Source organism: Coregonus clupeaformis, chromosome 8 (genome assembly GCF_020615455.1).
Source record: "Coregonus clupeaformis isolate EN_2021a chromosome 8, ASM2061545v1, whole genome shotgun sequence".
Taxonomy (NCBI): domain Eukaryota; kingdom Metazoa; phylum Chordata; class Actinopteri; order Salmoniformes; family Salmonidae; genus Coregonus; species Coregonus clupeaformis.
This window is the reverse complement of record NC_059199.1, coordinates 12,858,863-12,871,818: the sequence shown is the minus strand read 5'-3', so window position 1 is coordinate 12,871,818 and position 12,956 is coordinate 12,858,863. Positions and strand designations below refer to the sequence as shown.

General features: G+C 45.1%; 1 protein-coding gene across 2 annotated transcripts in view; it reads right to left on the bottom strand.

Annotated features, from left to right (window-relative positions):
- The window catches only part of LOC121571159 (DENN domain-containing protein 4C), a 60,921-nt gene that overhangs the window by 32,162 nt on the left and 15,803 nt on the right, over positions 1–12,956 (bottom strand). For both annotated transcript variants that reach the window (XM_041882490.2, XM_041882491.2), the window contains exons 2-7: positions 8,476–8,786; positions 3,073–3,325; positions 2,508–2,577; positions 1,193–1,362; positions 375–616; positions 79–145 (exon numbers count right to left, since the gene is read on the bottom strand). In XM_041882490.2, coding sequence (XP_041738424.2) covers positions 79–145; positions 375–616; positions 1,193–1,362; positions 2,508–2,577; positions 3,073–3,325; positions 8,476–8,774 — 1,101 coding nt within the window. In that variant the 5' untranslated portion in view covers positions 8,775–8,786. The remainder of the gene's footprint in view (positions 1–78; positions 146–374; positions 617–1,192; positions 1,363–2,507; positions 2,578–3,072; positions 3,326–8,475; positions 8,787–12,956) is intronic.

Below are 12,956 nucleotides of genomic sequence, written 5' to 3'. Positions count from 1 at the left end.
AGGGAAAACAACACTGTCACAACAGCGACACCAACATAAACTGCATTCGCCAGCACAAAAATCATAATGACATCTCACCTGGACCAAGATTCTGGGCCTCTGAGGTGAGGGGAAGGACACGTTGTGCATGAAGTGTGAGATGTGCCTGTCAAAGAAACACACGCAAGCAAAGAATAGCATTAGCTTCAAACCTCACTCCTCTCCAGACCTGGGTCAAATACATGTATCAAACACTTTAATCTTGAGCTGCGTCTTTAGTTTTCCTGGTACAATGAAACATGGAATAGTCCCAAAAGTGCAAACCCCAAGCTAAATCAAGCACATCTCCAACTCAACCCCACCCCCCCACCATTGACAAATGACGTCATCCTTACTTTTCAATGGGCAGCGGGTGGGGGCCCGAGACGGACAGCTTGTAGAGGAACATGAGGAACTTGCGGAAGGACTCGAAGAAGGGCCAGCGGGAAAGGAGGCAGATGCACTTGTTGGTGTTGACCGTCCGGTTGGGGATCATCTTCTTCTCCACGGTGGTGAGCAGGCCCAGCTGCACCTTCTGCTTCTCACTGAGGAGATCTATGGGGTAGGCCTCGTAGAACTGGATGGCTGCGCCGTACACCTGGGACAGATCAAATTACATTCGATGAAAGATAGATTCCGGTGATAATATTAGGGACGTTGACGAACGCCCTTCACACATTTTTATGACAGGGTGAGTAACATTTATGCACCCATGATTAAATAGCAAAATGCAACACATTTACATAAAGTACATTGAGAGGCAAATGCCCTATTCCCACTAGCTCAGGGAAATGCGACGTGGTTTGTGACATAACTTGTGATGAGATTGTAGTTTGCTCAAGAGGCAGCTGACATTCAGGTGCCTTGATACACACAGCCTGAGGAGAAAACTAATACTTCTCCCCAATCCCAATGTCACATGCAGCTCGGGAAGTGAGACTTGAATGTTGACTATTACAACTATCTATTCATATTTCTGTCACTGGGCTGTTCAATTCCTGTCTTGGAGGGCCAAAACACTTCTGGTTTTCATTCTCTCCTAATAAAAAAAAACTAAACAAAAACAAGTGTTTCAGCCCTGCAGGACATAAATCAAACAGCCCTGATCAATCTAGTCACGAATCATTGTAAATCCCTGTTTACTGATATAATGCCATTGTTCTAGTCCACCTACCTTTTCCCCAGAGGAGTTGGTTAACACAAAGGTGGAGAAGACGGGCAGAGGGTAGCGTGTGTTGGGGGCCCAGCATTCGATCTTAGCCCCCATGGGGAGGCAGAACAGGGGCACAGACTCAGACAAGGGGAAGGACTCATAGTCATCCTCTGGGTAGCGGAAGATGAGGCCTGGAGGAGAGTGAGCAATCTAACTTTTTTATACTGCTAGTCACACATAAAACATATAATAAACCTAGCTACATGTAATATGAATTTAATTGGTGTACACTCACTGACCAAATGAAATGATGTCAACAAAGCACACTACACAATCATAACACAACATTGAAGAAGTGCAGAGAGGAGGATGGAAGGAAGGAGAGAGATTGGAATAAGATCAAAACACCCTTTCCCTTGTCATCAGCCAGTGTGCGGAGATTCCGAACACATTCTTTTCAAAGGAAATCAACACCTTGCTAACCAATGAATGTTAAGAGAATGTTATAGAAAAAAAAAGCGATTGAAGGAGTAGGCGGGGTAGGAAGCAGTCTGTGGTCTGGCAAACAAACATCGTCACCTCACAGGAAGAAGGCCTAGCGAAGATAAAGCGTGTGTGCCTGTGCATGCGTAGTCTCTGAACAGGCGCCCGTCTAAGCCAACACCCAGCTCTGACCTCAGAAAGTAGCAAGTTCGAGACGGGGACAAACAGCTGCATTTACAAGAAGGTGGATACATAGTGTGAATGAAACCATCTGAACAACAAATGTCTGATTTAAGGGATAAATGTCTTCAGAAACATGACCTTTCTACACATGCATTTGTATAGTCCATAAGAACCTGTTTGGAGGTAATTTAAGTGAAAAACCAAAAGCGAAAGGATAAACCATTTCACACAGGGTGACAGCAATGACGCACAATGACACTATTTTCCACCTTGAAATAAATGGGCACCAGAAATAGGCTTAGAAATGCCAATGAGAGTCATCGTGAACCAGTCTAATGTGAGGCGGTGCCCATTTAACATCAGGGAGTGTGTTGTGCAGTTTCCAGGCATTTCAGTGACAGATAACAGAGCTGTCATTTGCCAGTGCATTTAGTCTTATCGACAGCACACAGAAAGCTCCTTTCAACTCAGTTCAATCATAGGAGATCAGCATACAATTACTGTGAAGTCAACTCAGGCACGAAGCAAGAGGAAAATGCATGGTAAACAGCATTGAACAAAGGCCAGGGAAAATAATAGCTATCCATCAATGAGCTCAGAAAATAGAGACTGATGCGGAGAGATGGGTAGATAGAGTAACAATAAAGAATCAATAGCGTGTGAGACTCACCGGCTTTGTAATTAATGGAGTTGGACACCGACACTGATTTCTTGTAGCACAGGAAAACACTAGAGCCCCACTGGAGGAAGAAAAACAAGACCATGTGACTTTGGGCTCAAAACAACATTTTCAAGGCGTCATTTCGACAGAATGTACTCAGCTAGGGGGTGAGTGGCATGGCCTGAATTTCATATCACGTTATATTCCAGATCCATACTGTACATTCCATCCCCACTGCTTCCCCAAAGCTCTACTTTTGTGGGCCAGACGAAGACCCTTTCAGGGGTCGAAATGTTGTAAACCAACCTAATAAAAGGTATGTGTTGGAGCAATTGAGTGTGTGGGCCTTAAGAAAGTAGGCGTGTCCAAACCAGAACTGCCCATAGGGCAGGAACCCATCTCCTGTTTCTGTAGCATGAGGCAGCTTGATGTCCACCCCTGCCATTTTGAGAGTCTTTGATATGACTCGAAGAGGGAAGGAAGCCCCAACCTTCCAATCTCAGGACGGAAACTCTAATCACAAGGCCACTGAGTTGGTCATGAGCCTACTTCATTACCAGTGGCCTCAACTCACCATGCCACAGTTGAGGTTCTTGTCCACCTTGCAGAAGGTGTGCGGCGGCGTCTCGCCCTTACTGGTGACAATGACGCAGATGTCGGTGACGGACAGGGAGTTCTGGGGCTGGACGGGCGGCGCGCGGCGTAAGGTGATGAAGATGCGCTGCGAAGCGGCAGAGCTGTTGTTGACGTTGGCACAGCGGCCATACGGTGTGGCCTGGATCACCTCACAGTCCTGGATGAGACGCTCCTTACCTTCATATAATACCCTGAGACACACAGACAGACAGAGCGAGAGAGGGGAGACAGAGCGAGAGAGGGGAGACAGAGCGAGAGAGGGGAGACAGAGCGAGAGAGGGGAGACAGAGCGAGAGAGGGGAGACAGAGCGAGAGAGGGGAGACAGAGAGGGGAGAAAGAGAGAGAGAGGGGAGACAGAGCGAGAGGGGGGAGACAGAGCGAGAGGGGGAGACAGAGCGAGAGGGGAGACAGAGCGAGAGGGGGAGACAGAGCGAGAGGAGACAGAGAGAGGGGAGACAGAGAGAGAGGGGAGAGAGAGAGAGGAGAGAGAGAGAGAGAGAGAGAGAGAGGGGAGAGAGAGAGATGAGACAGAGGGAGAGGGGAGAGAAAAGAGAGGTGAGAGAGAGAACAATATTAGTCAAATGACATGTACACATTCACATTCACCCACATCACACATGAACACATACAACAACAAACATTCACAAACGAGACGGAATCATTCTACAGATGAAGCGGATTGGAGGTTGGGGAAAAATGGATTCGGATGGATGAGCAATGACTGTGGACAGTTACAGAGCCTTTCACAAACTGGTAAGAATGAAAGTGAAACAAAAATACCCAATACCTACATGGCCAAAAGAAAATAAGCCTAGGTATGCCCAGTCCCTCTATCTACAGGACACCATGGGAGTGAATTTTCTAAATGTTGTCCTACATATCCCACAGGTAGGTAAAAACTAACACAGAGAGAGACAGGGAGAAAGAGAGAGAGAAAGAGTCACAGACTAATGCCTTCGCCCATGCGGCTACCCTCTGACCTGCATTCAAAAGGCCTGAGCGTCAACGTGTGAGGAAGCTGAGATTGGCGGATAGCAGAGTGTTGCAAAGTGCTGGCAGCGGAATGACTCCTGCCCACACATAATCAGTGCTCACTCAGACCTGGCCTTTTTTTCACTCTCTGTAGTAGGCAGTCACTACCAAAATACACTTACAAAAAGGTTTCACTGAGCTATCTCTAGAGTTGAACACCAATAGATACTGCACATTCTACTTTGAAAACATACAAATGGAAAATATTCTGAAGTTTATTCAACCTTGCAACACCAAAAGAGGTTTTGGAGTCTCGATGAGTTTGCATGGTGCAAAGTTTTTCAACTTCAGTGGTCATATTTCAAGTAAAGTCAATGGGGGTAATTTCTACGCACCTCCCACACTGGCCACAGAACATTACATGGCAGCTGGAAACTAAACAGACATGCAGCGAAGGCAAAACGCAAAGGAAGAGTGGATATTTTCCACTGGTGGGGAAATATCTGGTGTTTCTTCTCACCGAAGTGTTGAGAAACTTGTTCAGCCTCGTCCACAGCCTATGAAGTGAACCAACCAGGGCTCCGAAGCTCACCGAGCTCAACATGGCAGGCTAGAGATGAGGGAACCTGGTCCCAGATCTGTTTGTGCTCTGGCCAACTCCATTGAGATCATTGTCCAGCCAAACATGCTTGACGTGACAATGAGTGACAAGGAGTTGGCACGATAGCACAAACAAACTGACTCACAGGCTAGAGATGAGGTCGTGTGGCTAGAGAGGTGCTGTGGCCTAACATATTCTAGCAACCTTAGTACATTGACCTTAAATGCTCAGCTATGAAAAGACAACTGACATTAACTCCTGGAGGTGCTGACCTGTTGCACCCTCTACAACCACTGTGATTATTATTTGACCCTGCTGGTCTTCTATGAATGTTTGAACATCTTGAAGAACGATCTGGACTTAATGGCCATGTACTCTTAAAATGTCCACCCGGCACAGCCAGAAGAGGACTGGCCACCCCTCAGAGCCTGGTTCCTCTCTAGGTTTCTTCCTAGGTTCCTGCCTTTCTAGGGAGTTTTTCCTAGCCACTGTGCATCTACTTCTGCACGAGACAGCCTACAGGAAGGTGTTGAGGGCTCTGGGAGTGTGGTGCCAGGAAAATAACCTCTCACTCAACGTCAACAAAGGAGATGATCGTGGACAGGAAACAGCAGAGGGTGCACCCCCCTATCCACATCGACGGGACCGCAGTGGAGAAGGTGGAAAGCTTCAAGTTCCTTGGCGTACACATCACTGACAAACTGAAATGGTCCACCCACGCAGACAATGTGGTGAAGAAGGCGCAAAATAGTTTTTTGGCTTGGCACCCAAAACCCTCACAAACTTTTACAGATGCACAATTGAGATCATCCTGTCGGGCTGCACCGCCCGCAACCACAGGGCTCTCCAGAGGGTGGTGCGGTCTGCCGAACGCATTCCCGGGGGCAAACTACCCGCCCTCCAGGACACCTACAGCACCCGATGTCACAGGAAGGCCAAAAAGATAATCAAGGACATCAACCACCTGAGCCACTGCCTGTTCACCCCGCTATCATCCAGAAGGCGAGGTCAGTACAGGTGCATCAAAGCTGGGACAGAGAGAATGAAAAACAGCTTCTATGTCAAGGCCATCAGACTGTTAAATAGCCAACACTAGCACATTAGAGCCTGCTGCTGCCTATTGAAATCACTGGCCATTTTAATAATGTTTACATATCTTGCATTACTCATCTCATATGTATATAACGCATTCTATAATATTTTACTGTATCTTAGTCCATGCCGCTCTGTCATTGCTTGTCTATATATGTATATATTCTTAAATTCCATTCCTTACTTAGATTTGTGTGTATTGGGTATATGTTGTGAAATTGTTAGATATTACTTGTTAGATATTACTGCACTGTCGGAGCTAGAAGCACAAGCATTTCGCTACACCCGCAATAACATCTGCTAAACATGTGTATGTGACAAATACAATTTGATTTGCTTGCTCTCTGGGGTTTTAGGCTCGGTTTCTGCATAAGCACTTTGTGACAACTGCTGTTTTAAAAAGGTCTCTATAAATACATTTGATTGATTGACCTAGCGATCAAAAGATTTGGACCTCTTGGTGTAAGGGCTAAGGTGTTGAACAATCGCAGGAACCTAGATTAAAGTCCTGTTTGGGCTACCTCCTGAATTCGCTGTGATATCAAGTGCACGCTCACAGGTTGAGGGACGTGTGACGGGGTGGGTAAATGATTTATCTATTCTATTTACCAATCTCTCTTCATTTACTGTAAAAAAAAAAAAAATCCCAGTTTAACATGACATAAACATAGCCATGACAAGTAATCACGGTTTTCTATTTGTGGAGAGGAACTTGGTAGTTTGTACAGCATTAAAAAGGGAGTATGTGGCCAGAACTCCCTGTTTCTGAGGAAAATGTTTTTCCTATCAAGGCTTCCCCTTAAATGAGTCAGTCCTTCCTCTGAGCAGAGCTCCTCCAGGTCAGACATCTTTAGCACATGACTCATTTCAACCTCCAAGACAGCAGAGAGCAAACTGGGAAACTGGGAGCTACCATGTACTGATGAATTACAAGAGGAAGTTGACCGAATAACTAGGCTATATCTTGTGTATTTAGTATTATAGCAATGCACGTCTTCAGATTTCAGTATTCTATGGGTTTTTAAAACTTCCTCACTGTATCCACCCACACAGGAGTCTAGATGTTTTCAGGAATGCAATCAGTCTACCGCTGCACTAGACTCAGAGTGACAGGAATGACTGCAGGGGTTCCAAAGCAACAGCTATGTGTCTGAAAACGTTCCTAGCAGTCAAATCCTTGCTTCCTCCTTGGTTCCTCCGACCTTATATCCTCCAAGGATTTGACAGAGGAAGCAAGGATGACAGCTTGTAACGTTTTCGGATACAGCCCTCGTCTCTTCTGTGCAGCAAGCCTTGGGCACAGCCAAGAGCCTTGCCCTCCTTGTACCAAGTCATTGGAATCTTGGGAAGGTCACAGGAGCCGATGAAGGGTCACACTGTGGCATGAGGAGGAACACAGACAGGCTCTCGTGCTTCATATCTGGCAGCCGGTACACCGTTCATTCTGAATGGGAGCCAAAAGAATCCAAAGGAAGGACAAGCAAACTCTTAATTAAGACACAAAAAGGAGTCCGAGTTGGAACAGTGACAGACAACACTGAACACGGAGGGCAAGGAAATGGGGTCTTACAACTGCAGAGGATAGCAGAAGGAAGATGAATAATTTACAGGAGCCATTTTTATTTACCCATTCTTATGGTGAAGCTTTCCGACAGAGACGAATGTCATGTGGAATAACCATCAGCAGAGGGCTGGGATGCCTAGGAGAGCGTCACAGAGCCCCCCAAAAATTCTGACCTTATCTCCACCTCTTCCTCCCCCTTGCCTGACAAGAAGTGGACCCTTCCAAAACCTTTACGGAGTCAGCCTGTGAAACAATCCCATGGTGCAACAGCTAACAAGGCCTGCAGTTCATAACACTTGTATGTGCCCAAACCCCAAACCAGTCCCTTCCTAAACAAAGGTTATGGCTCCTCTCAATGACTGTTGTGTATTTTTATATTTTTGGGGAAACACTTGATATCTGATCTGCTGTTTACACTCTAATCAGTGAGGGCTATAGAGACTTGTGTGTTCAAAAGCAGGACCGAGGATTTCAAAACATCAGTCGAGCCAAGTAACTGGAAACTCCAGTTTGTTGTTTTGGCTAAGAAGAGCGGATAGATGTGGCTAGCAAATATTTCAACAATCTACTAAACCGAGAACAGCGCGTTATGACAGGCATCAACAAACCACTCGGCTCAAGGTTAAATATCTAAATAGACACTAATTACAGTATAGCGGGAGGCATCACTCTTCCAAAACGCAACATTATTGGGTTTATTTCCCTAATAGATAGAAAAGGAAAAGTGCCTGAAAATGAAATGATTTACTTCACAAATTGGGATGCATTCAATTAATCTAGCAAATAACCCAGTCAAATGTAATATAAGCACTCAAAATAATAAGCAAGCACTATATCACAAAGGGGTTAAATAACACACGAGAAGCAATTTTCCACTACCATTTTCTCTCTTATCAGTGGAAATGTATTAAACGATATGTACTTATCAGCTTTATTAGAGGTGACTACTCTGGTAACTGGTCACATTGGGGAGAGTAAGGGATTTAGAGGTTATGGTTTCCTGTTTTAGAGTTAACCCTAATGATCCCATTGTGTAACACTTTTTTTAACTGGTGTGGTGCTCACACACTTTGAATAGTTCATTTGGGTTCAGAGCAGAGCACACACCCACCCGATGTCAGTGAGTGGGGGCTTGTCGCGGCCCCTCTTGTAGCAGAGAAATATCTCGGGGCTCTTAAGGCTGCCGTGGTTGAGGTTGGCCTGCTGCGCACTGTAGGTGCTCTCGATGCAGGTGAAGCCCTCCGGCACCGTCTCGCCCGCCGACTTGTTGATGACGGCCAGGTCAGTGATGGGCGCCTTGGGCCCGCTGGACTTGGTCTCCGACAGGTCCTGCTCCAGTGGCGTGGACTTGTCCGTCAGCCCGGCCACCACAAAGTAGTCGGTCACACGGTGACCCTTGTCCACAATCATGACTGGGCGTGCCTGAAGAGAGAGAGAGAGAGAGAGGAGGCAGAGGGGAGAAGGTCAAAGGTGAGGATAAAGGTCAGAGAATGTAGCCTAGGTCTTAGTCTGCATCACAAATGGCACCCTATACCCTAGAAAGTGCACTACTTTTAACCAGGGCCCATGGGGCGCTCTAGTCAAACGTAGTACACTATGTAGGGAATAGGGTGCCATTAGGGTGCTAAAATAGTCCAATATATAGAGAATAGGTTGACTTTTGGGACGCAGCCTTAGTCTATAGATGGTACAGAGGAAGTCACATGGGAACAACCTGCTCTATATCTATCTATCTATCTACACACATATACATATATAAATAAATAACACTTTCACCATGGAACAGGCCTATACATTCTAACAGCGTATGTAGAATCCCTAATATGAGTGTATATGTCTAACAGTAGGTGGGTGTCTAAACAGCATCCCACCATAAAGTACCTAATGTACCTAAGAATGACAGGGGTCTTGTGAAACGACTGGACATGTTCACTTCCTGGTCCCAGACTAAGGGACATGGAGAGAGTTAGGAGCTTCGTGACTAGGGAGAGGCAGAAGAGAGCAGAGTGGAATGGAATGTACCAAAACACCACTGTGAGCATAAATCAAGTCTTTAAAAAAACGCTCTGTGAAAACTAAAGAATTGGAGTCCTGTTTTTCTTTTCACATGGAATATAAAACTTTTCCATCCGTAGAATAAGGACGGCTAAATGCTAAAGCTCAGAGATGATTTAACAGATGTTCCTGCTGTAGAAGACGTAGCATGATGACAATTAGCAGTAATAAGCACTATGGGAAATATTTAGTAATTAGCACATGTAATTAGTCATATGCAATTTATTCCTCATGTTATTATTTCTCTCTGCATTGTTGGGAAGCATTTCACTGTTAGTTTACACCTGTTATTTACAAAGCAGGTTTGACTCCGTTAGATGGGGTGGCAACTATCACAGCTGCTCTCTCTTGGTGTGTATAAAAACCAAATTACCTTTATAATAGTATTTATGTTACTCAAATCCCTTAACATATATCTTTGAACAAGCCATTGACTAGGCACGATAACCACAAGCATAAATACTGTCAATGGTACAGTCTCTCAAATAAGTTGGCAGCATAAGACCAGGTCATCTTACTTGCATAATGTGACGTGTGAGAGTGTGGGGATCCCTCTGAAGACAGACTGCTTTATACACTTTGGAGCAATTGGAGGAAGTCTCTATGGTGCAAATAGGGCTTATTCAGACATCCAAGAAAAACACTGGGCTTTGGAAGGAGAATAAAGCATATAGAAGCAACAAGGCCATCTAAGAAGAAAGAAAAGCTAAGAAAGCAGTGGAGACCCACGCAGGAAGAGACATTTTCCAGTCGTGAGTCAGCTGCAGCATGGGGCAGGAGCCAGAAGGAAGAAAGGAGAAAAGTGGCTCCTCTGAACTGAAAGAAGAGCACACGGCTCTGGACTTAATTTAGCCGACTTCATAACAGTGTTTAAATCATCTCCGTCTCTGACTTTTAGCACGGCACCATGACCTTGTTCTTGCCACTTAATTGGTCAGATGTTATCCAGCGCGTCACGTGTAGCAACATGAGCAACAGAGGAAGAAAGGGTTAAATCTCCCACAGGCTGTTGGGGAGGGAAGTATAGCACGGTTTCTTTATTCACCAGCAGCCAAAGTCAAATGGGAGTTTAGGATATCCCTCTCAAATGAGCAGCCTTTTATTCTCTCACTAAAAAGGTGTAGGGATAAACAGAACTGCTACCAACTCAACGAAGAGCAATCCTTTAGATCAGCAGTACACAGCTCAGCATGTATCAAGCATCTCAGAGTAGGAGTGCTGACCTAGCATCAGATCCCCCCCCCCGTCTATGTAATTGTATTAATTGTCATCAAAAAGGCCAAACTGATCCTAAAATCAGCACTCCTACTCTAAGACTCTTGATACAGTTACAGTATGCTAATCAAAGACTGATTTCCCAGCACGACTAAAGAGTCTGAGTGGTGCATCCCTGTTGGATTTCACCCTCAAAGCATTACATCATGGTCCAGAGCCAGAAAATACAGTTTCATGTTTTGTGAAAGATCGAGGAAGAATGACTCAGGGTTTCCACAAACAAGAAAGGCAATAAAAAATGCCTTGAATAATGAGGGAGGGGTGGCGCCCCCTTTCTGGTGTGGTTTGGTTGCTCCAGGGGAGCAGAATAGAATGGAAATGCTAAAGTTCCCTGGAGCGTTCCAATGGTCAAATGGGGAGGGAAGGGGGACGGACGACATATGCACACAGTGGCTTCCTCTTTGGCTAGCCCAACGGAGAGAGTGAGTAGGACAGGCAGGCCCGCAGGGCTCAAAGGAGCTCACAGATGCATCCCATAGAACACTCTTTCCCGTGGCCATCTCCTTTGCTCTGAGGGGAGGGGGGGCAAAACCACAGCCAGCATTCCTTCCATACCATGAGGGTTTGTCATGCTATTGAATCTATACATGTCCCATGTAGTCTAACTGTGGGTAATGTTAGCCTACTTAGGGGTACATTCCAAATTCTGAGGATAGAGACATACGCTGGTTACTGATCATAGCTGACATTGAATCTTGGCCAAAATTCTTCCTCAGAGAATGTGTATGTGTGTGTTTGCGAATCAAAATGCAGTCTAGTTCTTTTCGCGTCGCACAGTAAACAAAGTTCTCATCCAAATAATGTTGTTTGTCCAACCCCTTCACCATTCAGATAGTGAGCTAGTTTGATTCAACAAACCCCTTAGTATGCTATGCAGTGCACTATAGCAGACCGAGGAGACAAGGCACTGATGGTCCTACTTTCTGCAGAGATTTACATCGTATCCATGGTTACACCTCACCGGTAACTGAGTCAAGAACTACTTTTTTTTTTATACATTGTTTACCATATAATAAAACACACCATAAAATGTGTTCCAGCTAAACGCTCTGTCATGACACAGAGAATGTGTTTGTCTGGTGGTGGTTAGTGGACTTGTGACTGGAAAACAACTTGTCTTGTTAGTTTTTAAATGCGTAGGCATAGCGTGGTCTGGCTCTCTCAAAGTAGTGTCAGACATTTCACATCAAAACTCTGAAGTAGGCTTTTAACAGAAGCAACACTGGTCTGGTGTATGCATTAGAAACATTGGTACCTTAGAGCTTTAGGTTAGAAAAAGCTACTCCTAAATAAATATATTTCAGATGTCGTTAAGGCTTCTGAGTCAACATGTTTGTGTGACCACTCAAAGTACAAGATGAATGACATTGGAATTGTGTCATCTAACACACACACACACATCCCAATTCTGATCTATTTCCACTAATTGGTCTTTTGACAAATCACATCAGCGCTTTTCACATCAGATCTTTTTCAGAGCTGATCTGATTGGTCAAAAGATCAATTAGTGAAAAAAAAGATCAGAATTGGACTGCCAGTGTAAACGCACCCACAGAAACACACACAGCTGAATTTATAGGTTTTTGCAGCATGGCAACATAACACAAAACTTAGTGGCTGACGTATTGTTTGTTTCAGAGCTAATCAATCAATAGCATACTGTATGTTTCACTTAACACACACCTGGGACTGAGACATTTAAATGCATCTTGCCATAATATCTAAATTATTACATTGCATTACCCACAGCTTAACAAGGCTAGCCTGAATGGGCTTTTAAAGCAGCTTGCTAAGTGCCCTGTGACAATGAAAATATGGCTATTGATGGACTATGGACACCTTGTCATGATAACTAGACCAGAGGTTATTCAGAGTAGGCTCTAGCCTTGTTCATTCAAGCAGCTGTCACTCAAAGTGTGTTGTCACGTTCGTCTGAGTCTGACGCCTAAAGGGGTCTACACAAACAGAGCCGACAGAGGTCCGTTTGCGTCGCTCTAGACGTAGTTGTACATACATTTGCGCTGCTTAATTTTTGGAATCTCTGTCGGCTCCGTTTGCCTAGACCCCTTTAGAGTGAACAGAGGAGTGAGTGTTGAGAATTAAACTATGAATTGGCATTGAGCTAGGGTGGATGGGTGCTAGCCTTAGCGCCATGCGTAGCTAGGCTATCCTGGGGTGCTAAGCTCATGTTAATTGATGAGAGGTCAGGGGTCAGCTGCAGAGCAGACAGTGTTCATTCCTTGACCCACAGGCCTTCATTCT